Source organism: Corvus hawaiiensis, chromosome 7 (assembly GCF_020740725.1).
Source record: "Corvus hawaiiensis isolate bCorHaw1 chromosome 7, bCorHaw1.pri.cur, whole genome shotgun sequence".
NCBI lineage: Eukaryota > Metazoa > Chordata > Aves > Passeriformes > Corvidae > Corvus > Corvus hawaiiensis.
Genome location: NC_063219.1, coordinates 610,437 through 637,771, shown reverse-complemented (window position 1 = coordinate 637,771; position 27,335 = coordinate 610,437). Strand labels below are relative to the sequence as shown.

The 27,335-nt window shown below is 60.4% G+C and overlaps 1 protein-coding gene across 4 annotated transcripts in view; it reads left to right on the top strand.

Annotated features, from left to right (window-relative positions):
- Window positions 1-5,940: 5,940 nt before the first annotated feature.
- The window catches only part of COL18A1 (collagen type XVIII alpha 1 chain), a 36,701-nt gene continuing 15,306 nt past the window's right edge, over window positions 5,941-27,335 (top strand). The window contains exons 1-2 of one of the 4 annotated variants that reach the window (XM_048309343.1): window positions 5,941-6,029; window positions 6,501-6,568. In XM_048309343.1, coding sequence (XP_048165300.1) covers window positions 6,019-6,029; window positions 6,501-6,568 — 79 coding nt within the window. In that variant the 5' untranslated portion in view covers window positions 5,941-6,018. The other 3 variants (XM_048309341.1, XM_048309340.1, XM_048309342.1) reach the window with 3 other exon arrangements.

The window sequence follows — 27,335 nt, the reverse complement described above, 5'->3', positions numbered from 1 at the left end:
AGTCTTCTGCAGGGACTGGGAGGTGGGATGGGTGCACAGCGGTGGGATGGACACAGTGACAGGGCTTCCCCTGGGGGCATTCCCACTGCCACCCATTCTTTTCCCTCAGGGTGGGAAGGGCTCTTAAATTGGAACAGAAATCCTGGTGGGGTTATCCTGGATAGACAAGCTAAATGTCCTGGACAGCTTGGAAGTGGCCAACACCAGGATGGGGACGCTGATGGTCAGCAGGAACATGGTCAGGTCCTGTCCTAGGTGATCCCCCTCGAGTGTGGGGATCCTCAGAGGAGCAATCCTTCCTTGGGGCCATTCCCCCTCCCCAGAAGGGAGCCTGTGCATCCTGGCACGGGGAACAGGGCCAGAACCTCATCCAGCTGCTGAGCAGTCTGGAGCAGTCCAGTCCTCAGTGGGGAGCTGGGAATTTCCTTTTCCCAGGGAGGAACCAGCTCCTATTTTGAGTCTTGCTGGAGCAAAGGACATTGATTTCTCTTTTTCTCTTTTTTTTTTTTTCCCCCAGATGAGTCAAACTTGACCATTCCTCTGCAGAGGAGGTGCGGAGTGCAGCCTGGGAGAGAAGAGGTGACTGCTGGGCCAGTCCCCAAGGAAGCAGCAGGAACATGCCCGGACCTTCCATTTCGGGGCTGTTTCCTCTGTGTTACCTGCACACGGGGAAAGCACAGGTGTGTTCCACCACGCACAGCATCCCCGGGGCACTGCTGCTCCCTCATCCTCATGCAGCCACCACCTGCACTGCAGCCTGTGTCCTGTCCACATCCAGCTCCCTGTGAGGCCAGAGACAGCCACGTCAGCGCTGTGCCTGCCAAGGTGACAGGGACGCTTTCAGGGCTGTCCCCCAGGTGACAGCCTGGGCTCAGCCCCGTTACTCCCTCCTGGACCCCTTGTCGTGCCTGGCTGGATTTCAGTGCTCTCCCTTGAGCAAGCACCTGTCTGCCAATGCAGGGAGGAGGAGGAGCATGTTTTTTCCAGTTAAGAGTGAACTGCTTTTCAAGTGGTCCCTCTGAAAGGGCTGGTGAGGGGAAGCAGGAATCCAGATGCGTTTCCCTGCTTTGTGGCTGCTGGCCCCGGCTCACACCCAGCAGAGAAGGCAGTCGGTGATGATTTGATTTGAATTGAATTGAACTGCACTTTGGGGGGAAAACAGGAAGGTGGCAGGGGCACCGTCCATGGAAAGGAGGGTGATCCTGGGAAACCCATCCCAGCCAGGAGCTGGAGGCTGTGGGTAGCCCCCACTGGCCACAGGAAGGATGTGGAGGGGCTGGAGCTGGCAGCCAGGGTGTTCTAGTGTGGGAGGAGAAGGACTCCTCCCTTGCATGAGCAATTCAGGCATCACAGAAGGCTTCGGGAGCTCTCCCAACCTTCCTGAGTCTGGAGCAGCTCTCGTTCCCAGCGAGCCCCAGCCCTGCAGAGGGACGGGGGTTTGGGGCAGGATGAGAAGTGGGATGGGGCATCTCCATCCTCTCCATTGCTGCAGGTGCTCCCCACCCCAGCTCCAACGGATCCCTCGGAAGCTTTGGGGGAACCAAACCTGCACCCCGCACCTGGGGTGTGGATGCCCCGAGGTCTGAGGTGGCTGCAGAGCTCTGCCCTCCTCCTGCTGCAGTGCTGGCCCGTGACTGCCGAGCGGGAAGGGAAACAAGTGCCATTTCCCACAGCCAGCCGAGAGGCAGGGACCCGAGGGCGAGCCGCTGGGATGAGGCATGCGAGAAGCATCCGCCGCGTCCCCTTTCCCATGGAATGCTTCTCCCGGTCCTTTCTCTGGTGTGTGCTGAAGTATTGGTTTTCCTCTGGAGTGGATGAGTCACGGAGAAAGTCGGGAGGGAGGGGGCTGCCCGGACATCCCAGGTGCCCTGTGCGCTGGGAGGGCTGCGTGGGAGGGAACAGGCACTGCCCAGGGGTGCGGGCAGAGGGCAGGGAAGATGCGTGTGAACCGGGGAGCTGGGGCGGGCTCTGTCCCTGCCGGCACGGCAGTTCTGGGAAAGGAAGAGGGGTCCCTCCTTTGGTCCCCCTCACCCTTCGGCGGGCAGGAGGTCACTGTGTGTAGGGGTGAGCTCCCAGCTGTGCCTCTGCTGCGTGAGGGGCCGTGTCTCTGCTGGCTGCGCAGAGCTCTCACTTGCCCTTCTCTCTCGGCTATTACACTGACGATGTCCAGCTTGGGAGCGCGCCGGGCCAGCTCTGTCCCCTCATGATCTGCCAGATGGGAGCTCTCCACGGGAGCGGCTCCGGGATGTGGCCGGGGCTGGGGTCCCCGGCCCAGCAGCTCTGTGGGCAGGGCTCAGGGCTGTGGGCTGTGCCACCTGGAACCTGTCCTGCCCCTGCTGCGCCAGGAGGTGACGGTGTGGTGCTTCCCTGGCCCCGCTCGCCTCCCTGCTGGGCCTCAGCAATCCGTGCTGCCCCATCCCATCCTCCTCGCGTCCATGGGTGGGGTGCGGGTGGGCTCCAGATCCCGGAGTGTTTCTGCTGCCAGCCAGGTCTCCAGCCGCCCCTGGAACACCTCGTGCTCTCTACAGCCCCCCGCTAACACATCCAGCAGCTCTGGCTGCCGGGGCCAGGCGTGGTGCTGCCCTGCTCCCAGCCCCCGGCACCCCAGGCTGAGCTCATCCCCCGCCTACACGGGCAGGTAACGTGCTCCCGACTCAGCCAAGCCCTTGTGCCTGCCAACTTTCCTCACTGGGGGATTATCTGGATTTCCAATTGTTCCCACTCCCTGCCTGTTCTCCCTGAGTCCTTCCCAAACGCCCACCTTTGTGGCCGTGCGTGCTTCACCTCTGGAAAGGAGGGATGGCTTTCACGTCATCCCTTGCCACATCCTTGCCAGACGTGTCAGCTGAAGGCAGGGCATGGTGCTGCCCTTTCCTGAGGACATCCTGGCAGGTCCTGGGCCATCAGCAGACACAGACTTCTGAGCCAGAGCAACAGATGTGGCAGCAAGATGCAAAACCAGCTGCTCCCAGTGGTCCCGAGCACTCCCAGCCGGAGGCTGCCCCAGGAGGAAGTGGCTTTAGCACGGACAAATGGCACATCAAAGTGGCAGCACCAGCCACCGCCTCCCCTTGGGGATTGGCCCAGATGGGACAGCCCTGCCTGTCGGTGGTTTTCTGCTCCCTCTGCCTGCTTCGGCCTTTGTTTTTCTGCAGGGACACCCGCCAAATACTGTCCTCCGCCAAATACTGTCCTCCGCCTTCTTGTCTTTTACTGCCCCCCTGACCCAGTTCTTCTGTCCCCCACTGCTCCCCAGGCTCCTGGCTCGGCGTGGTGGCAGCGGGACTAAGCGGGTCACCGGCGGCTCCGGAGGCAGCCGCGCACAAGCCGCGTTTCTGGGCCCTGGTGACAGCCCGGGTGCCCGCTGGCACCCCCGCCGCTCCCACGGCTCCCGGGTCACGGCTCCTGGGGCCGCCGGCGCCTGGGGACCCGCCGCCCTCCCAGCGCCGGGCCAGCCGTCCCGCCGGGGCCGGGGGGGCACCTGGGCCCCGGCCATGCATGCCAGCCCCGCAGCCACTGCCGGGGACGCGCCTGGGCCGCAGCAGACGGAGTTTCCAACCCCTCCTCTCTGCCCGAAAGAGGGAAAACCAGGCCAGTGTCCCGCAGGGTTGCCAGGGTGACATTTTTGGCGGCCGCTGAGCTGGCAGGGGCTGTGTGCTGGGAGCTGGGGCAGCCCCTCTGTCCCTGCACCGGGGTGCCCCTGTCCGGGGCCACCCAGCAGCGTGGGACCACCGGCCGCGGGATGCAGGTGGGAGCCAGGCGCAGGGGTGGGGGGACAGCGGGACGCTGGAGGAGCCACGCAGAGATGAAAAATGCCAGAGCTTTGCTGGAGCTGGGAGCCTGCGGGGTAGGAGAGCCTTTTTGGCTGGGGCTTGGGAAGTCTGGGCTGCGAGCTGCAGAGCCACCATGGGAGCACCGCTGGTTTCCATTTGGTCGGCTTTCGAAAGAGCTGCCTCCATTGGCAGCGTGGGTGTCCCCCCTCCCGCGGCGGGCAGTGTTTGTTTGCTTGGGAAAAGATGAGCCTCATTATCTGTCCTGCGTGGCTCTCGGACTTTAAAGCTCAGCGGGAGGAGATTTTACGATGGGAAACTGCCCTGGTGTCAGGCTTTGCATGGAGGTCCACTGGGGGACACCATGGCCCTGCTGTGGCAGTGGGGACAGCACCAGGGCTGAGACACAGGCGAGACAGGAGGGTGGCAGAGGGTGATGTGCTTGAACAAGCGCAGCCGGGCCAGGCAGAGTCCGGAGGTGCAGCGAGGAGGAAGTGTGGGATGTAATCCTGCTCCACATTCACCTGCAGCAGCGATAACATCGCTGTGCTCCGTGTGTGGGAAGGTCCAGCCGGGCTGTCGGTGTCGTCCTGAGTGTTTGCGCCTCCCAGCTCCTGCAGCGCTGATAACATTGGAAGGGCCAGAATTCCCCCGTGGAGCCTTCCCAGAGCTGCCCACAGGCTCTCCCGCCCCACTGGAGCACTTATCCACCCGCTCTGATCCGGCCCATATAAAGCCAGGTCACTTTGAACAGGCCTCTGCTATCAGGCAGGATCCTTCTCCATTTTCGAGTTTTTTTTCCAAGCACCATCCTTGCCCCAGGACTCTCCTCCCCCTCGCTCCACGCAGTCCAGGCCCTGCAGCCCCATCCACCGCTCCAAAATCCCTGCGCAGAAGGGCAGCCCGGTGACTCAAGGCTGCCACGTGTTGCCTTTTGTGCAGCTCAGGTACTCCAGCCTCTACCTGGAGAGAAGGAATCCAGCTGCGGGAGAAGAAAGGGGCGGTAAATCACTCAGCATCCAGCTGGGAAAGCATAAATTTAAGAGTCCTGACCACGTGAAATCATTCTGCAGCCAAACAAGAGGCGGCTTCGGTGTGTATTCATGGCCCCCAGACCGGGGTTGTGCTGAGGGGCTGCCTGCCTTTGGCGCCGGTGAAAGATTTACAGCCAGAATTCGGAGAGCGATAGCGTGCCCGTGTGCGAGCGCGGAGCCGAGCAGCTGGATGTTGTGGTTTATCCTGCTAGATCCAAACCCTGCCTCAGACTAAACACGCCTCTGCCATCATTAGTGAATCACTTCTACATCCCCTCGAAGTTTCCAGGGCTTGGATTTCAGAAGCTCTTTGCTGCCGCGGGGCACTAAAATGCTGCGGAAGACAAAGCAAGGTGTGGCAGCAGGTTTCTGGGGATTATCCTGCTGGGATAATCCTGGGGCTGGAGGAAGATGAAAGCTGGGGTACGGGTAGGAGTGAAAGTGGGCAGCACTTTTTAACCCCTTTCGCGGCACGGGCAGGGTGAGGTGAGGGGCACTGCTGCCCTGGCTCTGGCGCTGCAGCCCGCAGCAAGGGCTGCCCCGGGAGGGTGCCCAGGAGCCCCCCTGCTCCCCACCCTGCCGGGCTGGGCTGGGTTCGTGGCACGATGAGGGAGGCGGGGGCGTGGGCTTCCCGAGCCCCACGCACACAGTGAGGGCGAGCGAAGGGCCAGAAAAGGAGAGCATCAGGTGCCGTGCTGGAAGCGCCCAGCCCTGCTCCGTGCCCCCGGGGCTCGGATAAGTGCTTGGAGAGGCAATGAGCTCAGCTCGCTGATTCACTCCCTCCTTCAAGACCAGACCTGGCCTGCGAGCCGAAGCCCACGGGCTCGGTGGAGCAGGAGGTGCCAGGGCAGGTCCTGGGGGTGCCCTTTGGGGGTGAGGGTGCTCCCCGGCGCCCCGGGCAAAGGCGGGATGCTCCTCGGGAGGGATGCTCCTCGGGAGGGATGCTCCTCGGGGAGCAGAGCTGTGCCCCTCCCGCTCGCCCGTCCCCGAGAGGTGTCCCTGACCCCCTCCTGGCTGCAGGACACCGATGGCCGTGAGAGCTCCGGCCCCGGGGGCTGGGGGCGGGCTGAGCCCCGGCCCCGGCTCACGCGCCCGGGGCGGGCCGGCCCTGCCGCCCCTCCCCTCCCCTCCCCGCCCCCCGGGCCGTGCCGATCCCGCCGCTCCGAGCCGAGCCGAGCTGAGCCGCTCTGCGCTGCGGGCACCGAGCGGGCACCATGCGCACGGGGTGAGCGCCGGGGCCGTGGGGGGACCGGGCCGCTGGAGCCGCCGGGGGTGGGGGGGCACAGGTAGTGCGGGAAGCACGGAGCTGCCGTGGAGAGGCGGCGCCGGGACTCTGGAGCCGCCGTGGAGGGGAGGCACCGGGACCCTGGAGCCGCGGGGGCGGCGGGTCCTCGGTGTAACCGTGGCGGGACCCCAGGGGCACCGGCACCGCGGAGACACCGGGGAAGGTGGGCACCGGGACCGAGAAGCCGCCGGTGTGGGGGCACGGGCAGCGCGGGAAGCCCGGTGCCCCGGGACACGAGGGCACCGGGACGCCGGAGCCGCCGGGGCCGGGGCTATCGGGACCCTGGAGCCGCCGGGGCTGGGGGTCCCCGCTGTGACCGCGGGAGGACCTCGGGGTGGGGCCGGGGGCCGGGGGCCGCCCCGCGTTCGGCAGGAGGGGGGGTGACCTCTCTCTCCCCTTCCCTTCCCGCAGGTGCCCCCCGCCGCGGCTGCTGCTCGGGCTCTTTGTCCTGCTGGTCCCCGCCGCTTCCCAGGAGCCGGGTAACGTGCACGGGATGCTGCGGGATGCTGGGGAGGGGGGTTTCTGTCGCCGTGCCCGGGGTCCCATGCCTCCTCCCTGTCCTGAAGTCCCCCATCGCCTGAGAGGCTCTCCTCAGCAGGAATGAGGGCTGGAGTCTCCCCTCGGGCCAAGTGCTGCGCCCAGCCGTGGTTCCCGAAGCTGGGGGTGATCCCTTCAAAGGCCGCATCCCTCGTGGCTGCCGAGCGCGGGGGGCTCCCGTGTGCTCCATCCCATCAGCGGCCGGGGATGCAGGGGAAATCCCTGGCTGCAGTTCCCTGGGAGGAGAGCGGTTTGTCAGGTCCGTGCTGGCTGTGGGACAGGCGGGATGGCGCTGCCCCAAAGTGGCCGTGCTCCAGGCTTTAGCGGTTTCTCCACAAGCCCTCCTGCGGCTCCATGTCCTGGGAAGTGTTGTGAGTGGTCGGGAGCCTCGAGCCGGTGCCCTGGGGATGCAACACCTCCCTCACCCTTCTGAGCTTTTCCCTGCCTTCGGGGCTCCCTGTCACATCCCACTTCTCAAGCTGCTGGTGCTCCGGGAGAGGGGAATTCAGTGCTGACTCAGCTTTCCAGCCCTTCTTTCCCCACGAGGCACACGAGCCGGTTCTCCCACTGCCTGCTTTTCTGGTGAACTTTACCTCCCCGACAGGGAAGCTTCCGGCTCCCTGAAAGCCCTCCTCCCCTTGCAGCCGGTCTCTGGATGCGTGCCCAGCCCCCGGAGGCGGGAACAGCCACGGCTGACACAGGGAGCCCCGACTCAGATCCCAGGAACCCCAACTGCCAAAGCAGCTGAGCTGCAAGTGACGATCCGAAAACCAGGACAGGGTGGATTTTCTCTGGGGTAGTGGTCAGGCTGTCTTTGGCTTGTGCCAGCATGGTGTGAAGCATCACTCGTGTCCCTCTCTGCCGTCACAGTCACAGGCTGGGCACGGCGTTTCTGTTTGTGGCATCCCCAGGTACAGGCGAGCTGGAAGTCGGCCGTGAAATAGGTGGATTATTTACTGGAACAAGGCTCTGTGTCATCTAGGAACAGCTCTGGCACCGCTCCGTGGGCAGCTGGGTCAGCTGTGGAGGGAAGGAGGCTGGCTGGGGCAGCGGGGATGCCCAGCACTCCCAGAGCACATTTGGGAACACTGGGAGAAGCTCTCCAAGTGCCCCGGGCTGCACTCATGACGCTGCTTTCCATGGCGTGGGTGCCTCCCCAGGGACCATGGGAACAAAGCTCCCCTTGGAGATCTGCAGAGATGGGAACATGGTTCCCATGTGAAATCCTGAATTGGCTATTTTAGGTCCCTGGAGACTGTCCAGTGCAGCCGAGCCGAGCTGGAGGGTGGGCCGGGCGCTGCTTTAATAGTGGGTACTCAGAGTTATCCATGCCCTTCCCACCCTCTCTCCATCAGCATCCTTGGGCCCTCAGGGCTGGCCAAGACCCTTTGCTGAGCTGCAGGTGCATCCCCCAGCTCTGAGCAGCCACGCTGGGGGGCCCAGGAGGTTTCCCAGGGCGTGCAGAGGGGATGAGTGCCGGGGGAGCGCGGCCGGCGCCGGTCACCGCTGGCAGGGAGGTGCCCGTCTCACCCAGCTGACTTGGCCGTCTCCCAAAGGCAGGCTGCAGATCGGGTTTTAAAGGAATTCAGCGGGTTGGTGTGGCTTTTTTTCCTTCTTTTCTTTTTTCCTTCTCCCCCCCTTCCCTTGGTTCAATGTCCAAGGACTGCAGGGCCTGTTCTGCCAGCCCGCCTTTGTGATGGCTTCTGGGGAATGTTTGCTCCGAAGGCTGTCCTGGCACGGAGATAACCTTTCTGTTTATCTGCCTGCCTTGCAAATTTGGGGGCTTAGCTGCCCCAAGCTGGGCTGGCCTCTTATCACTGGATCACTGGGATTCCTCGGGAGGGGCACGTAGCCATGAGGAATCACGTGGGGATGCTGCCGTGGGTCTGGTCTGGGGAGCGTGGGGGAATCACAGGTAGGGCTACGAGTGTTCCCCAAGCAGGGGCTGGGTCAGACACTGGGGAAATCTCCATTCCCAGGGGGCAAACCTATGCCTGGATAGGGGGGATCAGCTGCCCAGGCCACCCCAATCTGGCAGTAGAGGCGACCAAGCATTGGAACAGACTGCCCAGGAAAGTGATGGAATCATCATCCCTGGAAGTGTTTGAAAAATGTGTAGATGTGGCACTTGGGGACATGGTTTAGTGGTGGAACTGGCTGTGCTGGGTTAGTGGTTGGAGTTGGTGATCTTGGAGGTCTTTTCCAGCTGTAATGATTCCGTGATTCTGTGATCTTCTCTCACACTGAATTTCTGTGCATCAGTTTGGGGCTGGGATGAGCCCCAAAAGCAGCCCCAGCTCTGTGCTGTGCTGCTGCTGCTGAGGGTGCAAGCAGCACCTGGGAATTCAAGCTGCCTCCTTCCGCTGTTGTGGACAGCAGGTGCTGGAGCTGCAGGTGGAGAGGCTCATTCCTGCTAATTTCCATCCCCAGCGGGTTGTAGCTGGGATTCCTCACAAGAACGTGGTGCTGTGCAAAGCGATTTACAGCCTGTGACACAACTGCTCTGGCATCGGCACCTGGGGGGGTTCGACAGGTGGATCAGAGCTTTCCTAGCATTATTTTAGGAATTTCTTCCAAAGGCTAGGGGGAATTGGCTGTGGGCAGCACTCGGCATCAGGGGTTTGGCTCGGGCAGGGCTGGCACCTGTCAGCTGCCGAGGTTCCCAGCAGGGGCTGGAGGAACTGGAGAGGATGCTGTGCTCCAGAAGCTCCTCAGGCTCTTTGCCTCCTTATCAGCTGGCAGGACTGCTGTTTACAAAACCTTATCTGTGCCGTGGGAGCCACTGGGGAGGGGGAGCTGGCCAGGGCTGCCGGCAGCTGGAAGGAGCTGAGGCTGCGGCATCTCCCTGCAGCACCTCTGGGCTCCTGGTCCGTCACCCCTGGCAGGTGGATCCCATCCCTCCTGCCCGTCCTGAGGAGGTGGCAGCAGAGAGGAAGTGGCCATGCTTGGGTGGTGCTTTGGGGCTGGAAATTAGGTTTAAAAAGAGACTGAGTATTCCTGCAGAGTGGCTGTGCTCCCAGGCAGTTTTCTCTGCTTCCATTGCAGCACACAACCTTTTCGAGCCCAAATCCTAATTTTTCCATTACTTCTCCAGATCCATACCTGAACTTGGTCCATCCACAGCACCCATTCTCCCAAAGCTCTTGCCTTGGTTTTAGGTTTCCATGTGGTGTCTGCTGGCCCAGGGTGGCCATGAGTGGCTGGGAGCTCCCTCCCCACTGCTGCATGTCCCTGGAGGGGTGGAGAGCTGAGCTGCTCTTCCCTGTGGCCACTAGAAAACCCTGCCCGTACACTCCCATATTCTGGAGAAGCAGGGTTTTTTTGCTCTGAAGAGCAGCCTCTTGGTGACACTGCTCCCTATTTATTTTGGCCTGCAGCTGGACTAACCTCTTCTTCCAGTGTTTATGGCGACAAGACTTGGGTGCTGTTAAACAGCAAATCCGAGCCCTAGCAGAAAACATTTTGCAATCCTGCCTCAAGCGTCATCGCCTGGCTTAAAAAATCCCTGAGCAGAAAAATCTGTGCTGCTGGGAAACTGGCTTTGCTCTTGGGGGGGGATGTCACCACCGCTTTATAAGGAGGCGGGAGCGTGTGGAGCAGGGGGCGAGGACTCATCCAAGGCTGTGTCCTCTGATTAAAAAGAGGGAGAGGGACTTTTTACACGGGCCTGGAATGACAGGACAAGGGGAAATGGCTTCACACTGATAGGGGAGAAGGTTGGATGGGATATTGGGAAGGAATTCTTCCCAGTGAGGCCTTGGCACAGGGTGCCCAGAGCAGCTGGGGCTGCCCCTGGATCCCTGGCAGTGCCCAAGGCCAGGTTGGACACTGGGGCTTGGAGCAGCCTGGGACAGTGGGAGGTGTCCCTGCCCGTGGCAGGGGGTGGAACAAGGTGAGGTTTAGGGTCCCTTCCAGCCCAACTCACATTCTGTGGCAGGGACACTGCGTCTCTCCTGCACCACTCTGGCCTGTCGTGACTGTGAGGGATGATGCTCTAAGCCCTGGAATAACAATCCCAGCAAGTGTGCTGCCTTTTTTCCCAAGCTCTTGAGAGTTTACCAAGAAAAGAATTAATTCTGGCATTTCAGTAGAGAGTTCAAAGTGCTGAAGAGGACATCTGGGATTAAGTATCGATGTGTATCAGCAGCCCAGAGGTATGGGATTAATAAAACATTCTAACGATTCTTCTGGTGTATCTGCTGACATTTGGGAAAGCGCTGGAGAGGAATCCTTTCCAAGAGCGTGCTGCATCTCTCTGACTGAGCGTGCAGCCTGGAGGCAGTGTCTTGGATATTAGAAAGAAATTCTTCCCTCCGAAGGTGTCGTGGCACAGGTACAGGTTGATGAGAGAAGCTGTGGCTGCCTCATTCCTGGCAATGTTCAAGGCTGGGTTGGACACTGGGGCTTGGAGCAGCCTGGGACAGTGGAAGGTGTCCCTGCCCACGGCAGGGGTGGCACTGGATGGCTTTAAGGTCCCTTCCCACCCACACGGTTCTGTGAAGCTCCAGGAGGGATGAGCTCACCCCATGTCTCTGTTTCCCCTCTGCCAGCTGTGGGGTGCTGTCCCTGGCTCTCCCGTCCTCCAGCCACATTCCTCGTCCCTTGGGTACCGATGTCTGGGGAGTGCCCTCGGGAGGATGTGCCCTGTCCTGCCGGTGGGTGGGAGGTGGTGCAGGGGAAACCTGCAATGATTTCAGCTGGTGCTAAATCCCCTTAAATCCTGGGGATTGGGAACAAGTCCCTGACTTGCTGGGCAGAGGAAGGTGCGTGGTAGCTGTGGCTTTAGTGCCGGGCTTGGTTAGCCCAGGGAGCTCGTTGCCAAAGATCATTGAAGCACAAGGAGCTAAACAGGGTTAGAAAACGGTTTGGAAATTTGTACAGCTAACAGGGGTCTGGCATTGCCTTAAAATGGATTTGGAGCCACTGGGAGAGACAGAGGGAGAGCTGGAGCAGGCTCGAGGGCAAAAACCTCCACACCCTGGAGGCATGAGCATGGTTAATCATGAAGGGGTGGTTCCCACCGGCCTAAGGAAGGTGGGTGGCTTTTGCCTCCTAAGGAGTGCTGGGATGGAGCAGGACACCGACACCCCCAGGGCTGTGGGCTGGGCTGCTCCAGGGTCAGGGCTCCAGAGGCGTGCTGTGCTCCTGGCTCTGACCGGCAGTGCCGTTTGGCAGCAGCGGCCCCGGCACTGGGGCTTTCTCAGCAAGCAACATCTGGTCCGGAACATCCCGTGTCTTAAAAAGGTGGCTTTTGTGGAATTTTTATTGCCTTTTTTTTGGCATCGCCTCCCAGCCCTTTTCTGAGATGGAAATTGGTCATTAGTGGGGTTTATTGTGTTTTTATTTTATTCCCAAGCTCAGTCTGCTGGTTTCCTCCTCCCCTGGGGACTGCAAGATCTGGCTGTTCCTCTGACCCCTTCCCCAGGTTGTGGGAGGCTGCTCAAACAGCCCGGGATGGGGATAGGAGCCAGGGCACCTGGAATCCAGCATCACCATCCCCGTGCTCCTCCCACTGTCACCACGGGCAGAAATCTCCCACAGCCCAGGGGTCCTTGTAGCTATCTCTGAGTTTATAATCCCTAAGTTAGCCACCTGCCTTCCCTCTGGGAAACACAGTAATCAAACCAATTTATTCTTTTCCACCCTCCTTGTTAGTCTGTAACTTAATTGAGTTGGAGATTGTTGACTTTCGGATAAACAGCAACTTTTTGATGACCCCTCAGATAAGCTGGTGGTGTTCACTTTGAGGCGTGATGGGAAGGCATCTGTACAGCTTAGTCCTTCTCCTGGGGTCCCAAAATGCTTTCCAGAGGGGCCAGGACCCTTATCCAGGGGACCCAGGACGTGTGGGTGACACAGAGCCCCAGGACACCTCAGTGATGCCAGCATCTCCCCACCCGGATTCCAGAACTGGAGAAGTGCCCTGTCCTGCTGAGGAGCTGGGGCTCAGGAGGGCACTGATGGGTGGCAAGGGGTGGAGTACAAACCTGCGATGATTTCAGGTGGCACGAAGTCCCCTCGGATACCAGGGAGTGGGAGGAAGCCCCAGCCCCTGGCACTGTGGGTGCAGGGAGGCATGTGGCAGCAACACGACAGTGATTTTTGGCTTTTACTGTAGATTCTTCGAATGGTTTGGCTTGGAAGGGGCTTCAAAGCCCATCTCGTTCCACTCCCTGCTACGGGCAGGGACACCTTCCGCTCTCCCGGGTAGCTCAGACTTCAGGCTTTGATTAACCAGTTGTTACTTCCGCAGCTGCTCTGGGGCACATCTTTCTGCTGGGGAGATGGCTCTGTCAGGCCAGGAAGGTGGAGCCTGTGTGGGGGTCCTGGCATCCCCCATCAGGGATGGGAATCCTCATGGCATCCTGCGAGGCCGGGGTGCCAGCCTGGCTCCAGCCAGCCACTGGTGGCTCCTTTGCCACCTTCTCCTCGGGCTCAGCCGAAAGAGTTAAGGGAGCCACTGCAGAGGGGCCCCCAGAGGCAACTGCTGGAGGTAATAATCTTCCCTGGGCTCTTTTTTCTTTTCCCCTGCTAATTGCGGAGTTGACATCGTCCCCTCTCATGAAAGGCTCTTTTGTCAGCCCCGTTGCTGGGCGAAGCCCGGCCTTGGCAGCAGGTTGCAAGCCCCGGGCCGGCTCCTGAACATCCCTCTGCGGCGGCAGGTAGTGAAATGCCTCTTCCAGTGACAGCCGTGTCCCGCCCTCCTCGGCTCCCGTCTGAAACAGACCCAAACACCTCAACAGCGACAAACCCCCTCCTTTCAGCCAACGGGGCCCGATTTTCGCTCGGCTCCACCTCGGCAGCGGAGGGAAAGGTCAGCCCGTCTAGACTCTAATCCGACTAGTGTTGTGTTTCTTGGCCCGCGGGTGTCCTAGCAACGGGACTGAAGCCGCGGTGCGGGCGCGATCCCGCTCCGTGCCAGGCCGGTGGTCCGGACGCGCCGCTCCGCACGGCCGGGCAGCCCCGGGGCTGGGCTGGGCTCCGGCCCCGCTCCCCGGCTCTGCCCCGGCTCTGCCCCGGCTCTGCCCGCCGCTCCTGGTGCCGAGCAGCAGCCCCGCGCCCGGGGAATTGAGGATACTGCTGGTGGAACACGCTCGTGGATGTTTTATCCACCCCAGGGGCGGGCGAGCCGCCGGGGAAGCGCTTCTGCCCCGAGAAGGACACCCGGCTTGGTTTGGGGGACGGCGCTGGGGTGGGATGCGCCACACCAGCACCTTGGGACAGGCTGTGTCGCTGTAAATCTGACTCCCGCAGTGGAAATGGGTCTCCCAGTGCATCCCCTGCATCCCAATGCTCTGGTCTCCCTCCCAGAACATCCCTTGCCTCCCAGTGCTTTGGTCTCCCAGTACATGCCCTGTATCCCACCACCTGGGTCTCCCAGGACGTCCCTCCCTCCCGTTCCAGCTGTGCAGAGGTAACTGTTAACCCCTGACATCCCTGTGGCCTCGGGGTCAGCCACGGTGGCAGCAACGCCGGTAAAAATGTGTCTGTTTGGGTCGGGAGCAAAAATATTTCCAATTTCCTTCATTCAGCTGCTTAATCTTTTTATCTCGCTGCTGCTGCTCAGTCACCTGATGGCCCCGTTTGCCTCCAGGTGTTGCTGGCGGAGCCTCCCTGCCCGTGTCTGGGCTCAGGGCTGCAGCTGGTGCCAGAGTTCAGCACCCAACCATCCGACGGGCAGTTCCCAGCGGGTGCCGTGCATCCGGAGCCCCCCGCACCCATGGCACAGCTGCCTGATAACATTGTCCCGTTTTAATCTTTGTAAGCCTTTCCTCTGCCTTCCCAGCGGCCCCTTTCCGGGCTTTCTCCTGCCTTCTTTTCCTTGCAGAGTGGCCATCCAGCGTTTCTCCCACGAGCCGTGCAAGCTTTCATCCCGTCCTTGCTATTCCTCCCATCCCGCTGGGCTCTGATATCCCCAAGTGCGGGGTGCAAAGGAGCCAAAAGGGGTTCGAAGAGCAAAGCCTGAGTTAAATCTTTGCTGCTGCGATGGAGAGGAGCCGGGAGCTGGCTCCCAGGGCAACCCCAGGAGCTCCTGCAGGCTCCAGCATCCTTCCAAGCGGGGTGCTGGGCTCAGGGCAGGGCTCTCCCCGGAGCTGCCGGAGCCTCGGCGCTCCGGCTTCGCTCCCTGCAAGCGGCCGCACGCTCTGCTGAGGCTGCAGGCCCGGGACAGGGGGGTTGGCTGCCTCAAACCCCAGCTGGGCGCTCCGCAGACAGGCTGCAGCCTGCCCGGAGTCCCGGAGCACAGCTCCTGCCTACGTGGGGTTTATTTTTCCCCTGCAGCTGGAGCGGGTTAAGTGGGGTTTTAGAAGCGTTTTCTTTTCTCCTGGGTGCTTAAAACAACAATAAATAAAATCCCAGCCCGGCGAGTGACGCTGCTGCTGAGAGGAAGAGGAGAGTTTGCTCTGCTGATTTATGGGGATTTTTTTTTTGCTTCTTTTTTTTTCCCCAACTTTACAGGTCACTGCTAGCATTTGTGGAATTGGCTTTGCTGCAGGAAAAACTGGTTTCCAGCTTTCCCGTTAGGAAGAAACTTCTGTGATCATGTAATTAAAACGCAGAAGAAAATAAAATAGCAATATGTGAGTAGATGCCAGAGGAGCTGGTTGTGGTGCTCTTAGCTGGGTCCTTTGGAGGCTGTGTGTGTCCTCTGCCTTGCTCTGACCTTGGCTGTGCTGCTTGCAGCCTGTGGCAGGGGGAAAAAAAGGTTTTTTTTTTTTTCCTTTTTCTGGGCTTTCTGGCTCCTGCACCAGCCTGCGAAAGCAGAAAAAAAAAAAATCTACATTTTGACCATGGGAATGTTTTAATCCATCTTGAGGCAGTTTCCAGAGTTTTTTTATCACCTTATCTGGGCTGGGGCTGGCACCAGGCTGAACTCCTGTTAGGCAGGGAATGTTGGGACTGTGACTCCTCCATCCCATAAATGAAAAATTATGGATTTGACTCATTCCCATCCTCGTGCAGTGGGACAGTGCAGCCTGCAGGGTCTCGTCCTGGGGGCCTGGCTCCCCAGAACTTTTAAGGCAGGAAGGGAAACTCTGCCTCCATAGGATTATTTTTTGTTGGGTTTTTTTTGTTTGTTTCTTTGTTTCCAGAAAAGATTCATTGCTTAAACTTGGATATTTGGAAGGTGAATATTTTTTAATCTGGGATGGCGGTGGGGGAAAAGATCCCCTGCTTTTTGGGGCACCTTGAATCCCAAGTGTGGCCATCAGGAACAAAACCATCCCAAATCACAGAATCCCAGGATGGTTTGGGTTGGAAGGGACCTTAAAGCCCATCCCATCCCATCCCATCCCATCCCATCCCATCCCATCCCATCCCATCCCATCCCATCCCACTCCACCCCTGCCATGGCAGGGACACCTCCCACTGTCCCAGGCTGCTCCCAGCCCCAGTGTCCAGCCCGGCCTTGGGCACTGCCAGGGATCCAGGGGCAGCCCCAGCTTCTCTGGGCACCCTGTGCCAGGGCCTGCCCACCCTCCCAGGGAACAATTCCTTCCCAATATCCCATCCATCCCTGCCCTCTGGCACTGGGAAGCCATTCCCTGTGTCCTGTCCCTCCATCCCTTGTCCCCAGTCCCTCTCCTGGAGCCCCTTTAGGCCCTGGAAGGGGCTCTGAGCTCTCCTCTGACAGGACTCAAACCCCACCCGGGCACGGTCCTGCTGTAGTGAACCTGCTTCAGCAGGGGTTGGATTTGCTGATCTCCAGAGGTCCCTTCGCAGCCCCAGCGCTCCGGGATGCTGTGAGTGACGTCCCCCTCGAGGCTCGCCCAGCCTTCCCAGCCCGCCCCCCCTTTGAACCCTCTGGTATGTGAATTTTTGCTGGTGTCAGAGGGTCGGCGGCTGCAAAATCCCTCCCGGTTAAAGGGTGGGAATACCAGTGTGTGCAGCTTGGGATAATTACCAGTTGTCAGCAAAACAATAGTGGCATTGTAGGGCAGGAGCAAAGGGAAAGGGCCCCTGTCTTGAGCGTAATGTTACTTTTCTATTTACGTTGCCATAGTCTTTGCTGAGAAATGGCCCTATTCTCTCTAATCCTCCCCTTCAGGCATGCCTGCTGGGCTTTTTTGTGTGGTTTGGGGTTTTTTTTTTAACCCCTTATCATCCCGGGGAACAGCTTGTGGGTACCCATGTCTGAGGCACTGGGCTGAGGGGATGTCCTTGGCCCGTGGCATTGTGCCCGTGGGCTGGGCAGCTTTGCTTTGGGATGCCGATGCCTGGGGTGGTGCCCAGCTGTGGCTTCATCCCTGCGCTCAGGAGGGGGCAAACCTGATCTGGAATCTCCATCTTCATGCAAGCAGGAGCACAAGTTACACCCCTCCTTGTTCTTGGCATCCTGTTACAGGTGCTGAACTTGAGTGGGTTAAAGCTATTTGTTGACATATCTTGCTTTAAAACCGAGTGACTTGTAGAGCAAGGTAATGGTTGGTCAAATGCTGGCTCTGGTTGTTGGTTGGAAAGGGATGATGTGTGTTCTGGCTGTGTTCTGGCCTCATCCAGCTCCTGCTGGCTTTCCCCAGTGCTTGCGTGGAGCAGCAAAGGATCATCGGCCTGTTTGACCCCTTTACTATCCATCTCCAAGGGTGTTTGGACTTCCTCAAAAGATCTAAGCTTTCCTGCCTCAGTGCTTGTGGAGACATGATAGGGAGAGGGGGATTTCAGCCTTGGCTGACGTCAGGTTGTCATCGCTCACCTTAATTTCAAGGCGTTTGATTAATTTATCTCTCACTGTGGTGTTGGGACGTGCGCAGCCGGGCGGGTTCAGGGCCTGGGTGACGCTTTCCCTGTTCCAGTGGCCCCTCATCCAGGCTGTTCATGACCCCACCATCCACCCCCAAAGGGCCTGCCGGGCACCTCTCCCCACCGCGTCCCCAGTTCAGGGGCCCAAAAGGTCCGGCATGGAGCGGTGCCCCGCGGACAGCCCGGGATGGGACGCGATGGGATGTGACAACCAAGCAGGACAGCCAAGGTCGGCTGCCTGGTGCAGAGGAAACTTTGGAAGGAGCCAAAACTTTGGAAATGCTGCCAAAGTCAGCAGCACAGGCGAACTATTGTCTGAGGAGTGCAAAGAGGTGGAAGGACCACGGAGCGGACACGGAGTCTTATTACGAGCACAGCCGGGGGCTTCCAAGCCAAACAAAGTCCCCAGCGCTGCAGGAGGGCAGCGCTGACAAGACCCAGGCTGGTTGGACGAGCTGGAGATTGCAGCTGAAATCCCAAAACAAACCCCCCTCCCGGATCCCCCTTTCCCTGTCCATTCCCTAAGAAAACAGCGTTCCTCGCCACCTGGCCCCGCAGCAAGCGCGCGAGCTTGGATCCTGTTTGCCGCACGCTGCGCTGCGGGTGAGGTTAATGACCTGCCGGGTGGTTCTCTTCCCTGAAAATCCATGGCGAGGCTCTGCAAAGCATCCCCGAGCTGGGGCAGTTGCCTCCTGCAGCAGCACGGGCCACCCCTGCAGCATCCCTGGCTGGGGCGGGCGCAGGACGGACGCTGTTCCACGGGATGGAGGCTGTGATGCTCCGTCGTAGCTCCAGGTATGGCATCGCTCGGCAGCTCTTCTGTGTTTTGTTCGGTGAATTGGGGTTTTTAAGCTGTGTTGGTATTTTCTGTGCTTCTGAAGTCCTGGAAAGCAGCTGGGAATGGGCAACTCACAGTTTTTGTTGTGTAGGCTTCGAAGCTGGTGCTGGGTTAAAATCCTGGCATGGCTGAGGGGCATCACTGGCTTGGAAAGATTTGTTTGAGCTCTGGGAACATGTACCCCACCTGGGTGCCTTGTCCTCCTCCGATTTTCAGGTTGGGATGGCATCGAGTTGGGTCATAAACCTCCCATCCCATCCCTCATCTCCCCTCATCCTGCTACACAGCATCTGCCCAGAGCCGGGATGCCGGCCGCATTGATCTCCCATATCCCCGGGGAAATAAGTGCCTGGGAATGGGAATGCACTTCCTCCCTGTCCCTCAGGGAGACAGCAGCCAACCCTCCCCCCCACCAGCTGCCTGTCCCCAGGGTGGTCACGGTGCTGCCAGAGCCCCCTCGGCTTCGTGCAGAGGCAGGAATGCCAGGAACTCGATTGAAATTTGGGGCTCCCCGGCTGAGCCAGGACCTTGGTGGGGGGTGAGGAGCGGGGCGAGTCTTCCGCTGCCCAGCGAGCAATTCGTCTGCAAGGTGATTTATTAACGCGGAGGAGGATGATCCAGGGGGTCGCATTCCTTCCCTCGCCTTCCCTGCCTTATCTCCGGCCTGTCGGTTGGCCCCGGAGGGAGGTGAGTGATGGGAAGCAGAGGCATGGCCCCAGAGGAGGCAGGATGGGGAGGACTGGGGGCTACAGCTCACCCCAAGCTCACCTTGTGTTCCAAAGACCTCCCTTGGGTTTGGCCGTGCCCCCACACATTGATGGTCCCTCTCCACCATCCATTCTGCCCAGGAAACCTCACAGAGCGGCCAAAGTCACTCCAGCCCCAATTCTCTGCTGCCTTGTCCACGTGGATGGGGCAGAGTGGGACACCAGCACCTCTTGGCTGTGCCCTGTCCAGCCCTGCTCAGTTCAGGAGCAGGAGGAGGATGCAGGTAGTGACAGGGGTCTGGGCACAGCTGCCCTTCCTCCCTTCCCGGGGCTCTTTGATGGCTCCCCCAGGCAGTCGTGACATTTTCACGGTTTATCTTATCGAGGAATTTGGCGGGAGGATGTTTCTGGCTCTCCACGAGTAAATGTTTAGGAACGCTGTAGTCCCGGGGGCTCTGTGGTGTTGCACAGCCAGAGGCAGGGAGGAAACGCTGTCCCGGAGGCAGAGCCTGGCAGGGTGGCACCTGTGTCATTTCTGGGGCTGTGCTGGCTGCTGTCACTCCTGCCAGCTCGGCCCCTGTGCATCCTTGTCTCCTGCCTGCCCATCCCCATCCCCATCCCCATCCCCATCCCCAGCTGAGTGCCCACCCACGGGCTGGGTGCCGCTGCCTCTCTCCAGGGGCTGTCCCGGCACAGGAGGTCAGCAGCTCGGGATGTGGGGATGTGGCACCATCCTCGGCGTGCGTGAGGGCCTTTTGTCTGCTGTTTGGGCTTCTAGATGGGATCAGAATCCCAAATGTCAATAGGATTTACAGATACCATTGGCTGCTGACAGTCCCTGAATTTGTCTGCTCAGTGCGAGAGTGCTCCCGCTTCCAGCTTTCTTGTGTGTGCTGCTGTTAGGGTTCCTTTCCCCTTTCGCCTTTCTCCCTTTCCTCCCTTCCCCCTTTCTCCCTTTCCCCTTTCTCCCTTTCCTCCCTTCCCCCTTTCTCCCTTTCCCCTTTCTCCCTTTCCTCCCTTCCCCCTTTCTCCCTTTCCCCCCTTCCCCCTTTCCCCCCTTCCCCCTTTCCCCCTTTCCCCCTTTCCCCCCTTCCCCCTTTCCCCCTTTCCCCCTTTCCCCCTTCCCCCTTTCCTCCTTTTCCCCTTTCTTCCTTTCCCCCTTCCCCCTTTCCTCCTTTCCCCCTTTCCCCCTTCCTCCTTTCCCCCCCCCTGGTTCCAGGAGGGCTGTGCCCTGTGGGGGTGCTTGCCTCGCTGGCTCGATCTCCTGGCATTCCAGCGGTTTGTGATCCCCATCCCTGGAGGTGTGAGCCGCAGGAGGAAGGAGGCTGCAGCCCGCCCGTGCTCCCTCCCAGTCCCTGCCCGGAGCTCTGGGATGGCCGCCGGGATGGGGCCGGCAAAGTGGGGTCTCCCGAGGAAGCGTCCGCGCTCTGCTCAGCCTGAGGCTCCCTCTGCTGTCCGTCCGTCCCTCCGCCTGTCCGTCCATCTGCCCGGCTCTCGCTGGGGAGTCCTTGGGCTGTGCAGGAGGAATTGCTGAGCTGGGCTGGGGCAGGCTCCCTGTCCTCTCCCAAAATTCTGCAGGGAGAGCAACCCCAGAGAGAAACATCGGTGTGCTTTGACCACGGATGAAAGGCTGCAGGTCTGAGTGACAGGCTCTTTTCTCCTACTTTTTATCTATTTTGCCCTCTTTTTTGCCCTCTTTTTCCCCCATTTCCCCCCTCTTTTTTCATCTCTTCTTTCATCTCTTTTTTCATCTCTTTTTTCTCTTTTTACCCCCATTTTCTCTTTTCAGTTTCCTTTCTTCTCCTCCTTTTTCCTCTCTTTTGTCTTTTTTCTTCCATCTCTTTTCCCTTTCTCTTCCCCCCCCTTCCCCCCTCTTGCCTTGTCCCCCTCTCTTTTCCTCCTTCTCTTCCCCCTCCTCTTTCTGTTTTCTCCTCTTCCCCCCCTTTTCCCCCCTTTTCCCCTCTCCTCTTTTTCCCTCTCTTTTATCCTTTCTCCCCTCTTTTCTTTCTCCTCTCTCTCCTTTCCTACTCTCATTTTCCACTTCTTTTCCCCCCCACACTGTCCTCCACTTCCCACTCTTTCCTTGACTTCCCCAATCCCTTTTCTTCTCTTTTCTCCTTTCCCCCAACTCTCTTCCTCCCCTCTCATTTTCCCCTTCTCTTCTCCCCACTCTCTTTGCCCCCACCCTCTTCCCCCAGTCTTTTTCTTCCCATCTCCACTCTTTTCCCCCACCTCTAGTTTTCCCTCTCTTTTCCCTTTTTCCCCTCTTTTTCCTCCTCTCTATTCTTCTGGCCCAGGACTGAGCCCTCAGTGGCTTCTTAGGGCAGCCTAATCCCCCTTTTCCTGAGGAACCATGCTGCAGCACCAGATGCTGGACAGTTTTGGGAAGATGCAGCCAGCCTGTTTGGGAGGGAACTGGGACCAGCGTGAGGGTCCAAATTTGCTTTTCAAGAAGCCCAAGGTTACGACGAGCTGGCAGCAGGATCTCATGGAGTGTGCAAAGTCCTCTTTGGGAGCCTTTAGCCTGGAGGAGGCTAAAACAAGGGGTTTTCCCTGCTCTGCCAGCAAGCCAGCTGCCATGGCTTCTTCCTGGGGGAATACTTCTCCAAAATATTTCACCAGCTGGTGCATTCCCGGTCCCTGCCCGGCTGCTTGCTCAGTGGCAGAGCTGGTTGCACTGGGCCAAGATGCTCTAGTGCCACCTGTGCCACCAGCCCACCCTCAGGGCACCAATTTTGGAAATCCCTTTTTTGGGGGATGCCTCAGCCCTGGCTCCTTCCCGGGGAGGTGTGCAGTGAAACGAAGGTCATCGACTTAACGCGGGCATCCCTCGGGACTGCTGCTCCACTCCGCTGTCATGAGCTGCCTAATCCCAGCAGAAGGGAGAGGCGGGAATTTCTCTGGCTGGGCATCCTGTCTGCACACGCTCGGGGTACCCCAGCAGGGTGCTGCTGCCCAAATCCTCCTGGCAGAGACGAGGCAGCTCATGGGGGCATGTGATGCTCCCCACTCGGCTCTGGGCGGGGAGGCTGCAGGAACACCAAGGTTTTCCATCCCTCCGATGGGAATGGAAGCAGCAGTGTTGCAGTGGGGATCAACACAGCAGTCACTCCTACCCGTCTCCGATGTGCCAAGGACACGGCGGGGGGGTGGGGAGGGGTCCCGCACTGCACGGTGCCACCGCACCCTGGCCCCAGGGCAGCCGAGCCGGGCGTGTGGGTCCCGTCAGGGCACGCCAGAGAGGGTTGGCAGACACCTGGCTCCTTCCCCGGGCTGATGGGAGTACGGGAGCTCCGGGAGGGGCCATATGGAACCTCTGCCATCCGCACAAAGCCGTGTCCCGTGTGCACTGGCGGTGGCTGTTCCGCAGCAGGCGTCCCTAACAGCATCGGTCATGGGGAGAGCTGCTGGCGGCAGCAGCCTGCTCCCATTTTCAGGGGAAAATGCGCCCGTTTCGCTTCAAAAGTAGCGTGGGAAGTGTTGCATAAAGCAAAATGGACATCTGAGCGTTTGTCTCGGTGATTTTCCTGAATATTTTTGAACTGGAGCACCAGCTCCAGCGTGCGGAGAGCTCCACTCTGTAGGACCATGTTACGGCACACTGTGACTTTCCTGGTCACACAGCCAAGGGGAGCCCAAATTGTCACCTCCCCATCAAAACCCTGTCTCAGGGACACTTCTTGAGCCATGGAGGTGACTTGCCTGGTGTCACCATGGCAGTGCAGGCCCTGGGAGTGCTCCATCCCTGCAGGGGACAGGGGCTCCGAGATCCTCAGGAGCAGGGGGCATCATCACCGGAGCAGACGTGGGAAAAACAGGCTGGATAAGTGGATTTGGGGGCAGCTTTTTTAAGCTGAGATGAGCGCCACCTCAGCTTGGGGTGTGGGAGAACGCCAGCACTGCCCAGGGGAGATTTTCATCCCGGGCTCCAGGAAAACTTGTGATTGGGAAACTTGTGATTGCTCAGACCTGGCTTCGAGGCGTTGCTGGCGCGTGATGCTTGGGGGGGCCGGCGAAGCTGCAAGTGCCCCCCTGGCCGTCCTGCGACAGCACCTGGGGGGTCCTGGCCCCGTAACCGAGCCGGGAAAGCGGCTTTAAACACTTGGCTTTGGGGACTTGTTGGGTTTCCGGCCAGTGGAAATATTGGAAATGTTTTCTGGGATTTGTTTCCCTCCTCGTTCGGTTTTGCTCTGAGATGATAACCTTTTCCTGCGGCCTGCAGTGGGGTGTCCCACCAAAGCTGGCTATCCTTGAGGACCACGTCCATGCACGACCCCACCACGTACAGCTCTCGAGGCCGGTGATTTAACCGGAGCTACCGAGCAGGGAGAGAGGACGTAGGATTTTTTCTGGGCAGGAAGGAGTTAAACATCTGGCAGCAGCTGCTGGGACAGGCAGTAGGGTGCGTCTGAAGGCTGGCTGGGCTCGCGGAGGTTTTGGGGGGCTCAGGTGGGTCCCCGGGCGGGCGGCGGGGTCCCCGAGGGGCCGTGCCGGCAGCGGGAGGCTGGCGCTGGGGAGAGGAGGGCTTGGCCACCCCGCCCCCTGCTCCGCTCCGGTTTGAAGGGTCGAGCGCCGGAGCCGGGGAGGAGAGAGCGATGTGACTGCTCCGAGAGCCTGGCCAGGGCAAAGCTCCTGCCTCTTCCCTCCTTTCCTTCCTCCACCCTCTCCGCTCCGCTCTCGGGAGCAACGGAGCCCGTTTCCCCTTCCCCATGGCCCCACCTCGCCTGGGGTTTCTGCTCCTCCTGGCTGGCTGCTTCTCCTGCTCCGAAGCACAGCTCCTGGACTGGGTTTGGGACAGCACGAAGACCACGGGAAGCCCAGCAGCTGCCGGCGAGGGAATCCTGGCGTCAGAGCCGCCAACCTCAGCGGCAGCTCCGGCTCCCAGCCCGTCCCCAGGGACGTGGGGTGGCGAGGTGGCGGGGAGTGTCACCACCTCACAGCGGCAGGAGGCAGGTCCAGCAGCGCCTGTGGGTGAGGGAACCGCAGCCAAAGGCACGGGACAGTGGGACAGGAATGCCACAGGGCTGCTGGAGAGCACGGCACAGCCAAGCATTGCTCCTCCCCACAGCACGTCACCTGCCCCGGGACAGCAGGCGGCCAGCAGCCCCACCGAGGACCCCCAGCTTCAGGGGACAGGGGCCACTGAGGAGCTGCAGCTCCTGGGGTCAGGGACCAGCAAGGACCCGCAGCTCCTGGGGACAGGGATCACTGAGCACCTGCAGCTCCTGAGGATGAGGACCACCAAAGACACCCAGTTCCTGGGGTCAGCAACCTCCAAGGATCCACAGCTCCTGCACTCAGGGACCACTGAGGATCTGCAGGTCCTGAGGATGGGGACCACCGAGGACCCCCAGCTCCTGGGGTCAGGGGCCACTGAGGACCTGCAGCTGCTGGGGTTGGGCACCACTGAGGACCCACAGCTCCTGGGGACGAGTACCACAGACCTGCAGCTCCTGGTGACGGGGAGCACCAAGGACTCACAGCTCTTGGGGGCATGGACCACTGAGGACCTGCAGCTCCTGGGGACAGGAACCACTGAGAATCTGCAGCTCCTGGCAATGAGGAACACAGAGGACCCAGAGCTCCTGAGGACAGTGGCCACTGAGGACCCACAGCTCCTGCAGGTGCTGACCACTGAGAGCTCAGAGCTCCAGGGGACAGTGACCACTGAGGACCCACAGCTCCTGAGGGTGCTGACCACTGACAACCCACAGCTCCCAGGGAACACTGAGGACCCACAGCTCCTGAGGACACTGACCACTGACAACCCACAGCTCCCAGGGAACACTGAGGACCCACAGCTCCTGAGGACACTGACCACTGACAACCCACAGCTCCCAGGGAACACTGAGGACCCACAGCTCCTGAGGACGCTGACCACTGAGGACCCACAGCTCCCAGGGAACACTGAGGACCCACAGCTCCTGAGGACGCTGACCACTGAGGACCCACAGCTCCTGGGGATGCTGACCAGTGAGAATTTGCAGCTCCTGGCGATGAGGAGCACCAAGGACCCGCAGCTCCTGAGGACAGTGACCACCGAGAACCCAGAGCTCCTGGGGACAGGGACTCCCACAGCAGTGGAGACACAGGTGTCCTTGCAGAGACCAGCGGGTCCCCAGCCAGGTAGTGCCCCCTTTCCTTTCTCACCAGGTGACAGTCCCCGTGAGCGGGCGGTGCCGTTCCAGGACCCCTCGGCACAACCTCCCCATCACCTCCACGGAGCATCACCGAACCTGTGGCACGGCACCGGCCACCGGGGGCTGGCTCTGGCCAGCAGGAACGGGAGCCAGAGCCCCCCTCGGCCTGACCAGAGGGTGGATAAGGGTGTGGATCCTCCTGTGGCTGATAACTCCGTCCCTCTGGAGTTCGATTTACTAACAGCCACCATGCAGCTCTACGGGAGCGGCGGCGCGGGGCTCGCATCCTTCTTTCCAGGACTGATGCCAGTGGCCGGCCGCTGCCAGCCCGTCCCGACCCACCTGCCCTTCTGCAGCGTGCTGGGCACCAGCCATGTCCGATTGCCAAATTACCTCCGTCACGGCAACGAGGAGGAAATTCGGGCGGCTTTGCATGAGTGGGAGGGGCTGCTTGAGTCGCGGTGCCATCGCTACCTGGAGTGGTTCCTCTGCTTGCTGCTGCTCCCCGGCTGTAGCCCCTCGGTCCCCGTAACCCCCCCGCCATGCCAGGGCTTCTGCGAGGCCGTCAGAGACCTGTGTTGGACTCACTTGGCGGGCGGGCGCCTGCCTCTGCCTTGCGATGCTCTCCCTGAGGAGGATGAAGGGTTTTCTTGTGTCTTTATTAATGCTTCTGCAGGTAACGTGGCTGAGGGACGTCCCTGTGTTGTGTGTCCCCTCCCCCAGCTCCCCCAGGTGCTGGGGGACGCTTCTGCCTGGTGCCCATGGGAGGCTACTGAGTCCAAAATCACTTTCCATCCAGCCCTGGCTTTTCCAAACAGAACCAGCAGGTTTGGGCTCCCTCCGCGAGGCTGAGCATCACTCCTGGTGAATCACAGTGGCCAGCACAGGGGATGCTCCCCCAGCACATCGTGCTGGCATTCAGGGCTGGCTTCCCGGTGCCACGGGGCTTTGGGGTGTCCATCTTGGGGTTGGGACACTTGGAGCAGGAACAGGGCAAGGACCCGGACCCCGTGAGCACCCAGCCACAGCACCGTGGTGGTGAGGAGGTTTCAAGGTGACCCCTGGCCGTGCCCACATGCTTCCCTCCCCCGGAGCAGCCCTTTGGGGTTAATGATTCACCCGATGGCGGCTAATGTTTGATCCCGCTGCTTGGAAAAGGGGGAGAGTTACTTCGCCTGCAGCTTCTTCCTTCGGTAGCTGTGACCTTCCTGTGTGTCAGCCAGGGAGCCAGACAGGGCAGGGGGGTGAAGGACGGGAGCGGGGGGTGACTGATGCTTGGAGAAATGCAGTTGGGATGAAAGCTGGAGCTCCCCCCCCCCGCCCGCCAAAGCCTCTGAATGAGGCTGTGTTCCCGTGCCGACCCCTGTGCCCTCGGGGGGTGGCCGGGAGATGCCAAGCAGGAATGCCGAGACTGGGGGCTGGCAATCTGAGGTCGCCTACAGGGTCCCCTCGGTGTCAAAGAGGCTCTGTTCGCGGGGGGATGCACTGGGATCACGGCGGTGCTCGGAGAGGAGGCACGATCCCATCTGGGACTGCTCGCATGGGCGGGGTCGGGAGTGGGTGGGGAGTGTGGGGGCTGTGCTGCACCCCAGGGAGTGCTGGGGGTCCCCTGAACCCCACACTGGGCTCAGGTCAGCCAGGAAGGGCATGGCAGAGCGGGAAGGTGGCTTGGGGCATCCTGGGGACGTTTCCGACGGCGGAATCGCTGCGTCCAGAGACATCCCCACAGCCGTCCCGTGCCAGCACCAAACCCACTGCGGGCCCCCCCATCCCTCCGTGCTCCACGATGGGTGCTGCCAGTTTGCCACGGGGATGATGGGCTGCGATATTTGGGCTCTGGATGCCCTTTGGAAAAGGCAGGCGTGGCCTGAAAGGTTTGGGGATGAGAAGGGGCACTTGGCTTTTGTAGGGGAGCAGGCATTTGAAGGGGTCTCCCCTTACCGCTCTGCTCCCCAGTCCCCATCCAGCCTCTGTCATGCAGGAGAAAAGTCCATTTGCTTTGGGAAGTGCTGGTACCCAGCTCCCACCCCAGACTGGGGGCGAGTGGCGTGTTTGAGGAGGAGGGCGACTCCCAGAGCCGGCTGCAGCTCCAAGGGGAGAATGGTTGGAAATTGCCCTGCTAACAAAAGCCTCTTTCAGTGTGTCCCCATCATCCTGAGCCCCGGGGGGGACACAATGACTTGTCTGGCTGCAGGAATTGCAGCACTGGCTATTACACCCCTGTAGACCCCCGGGAGGAAGCTCTGGTTTCCTTTTCCCTTAAAGCTGCTGCGGATTTGGCTTC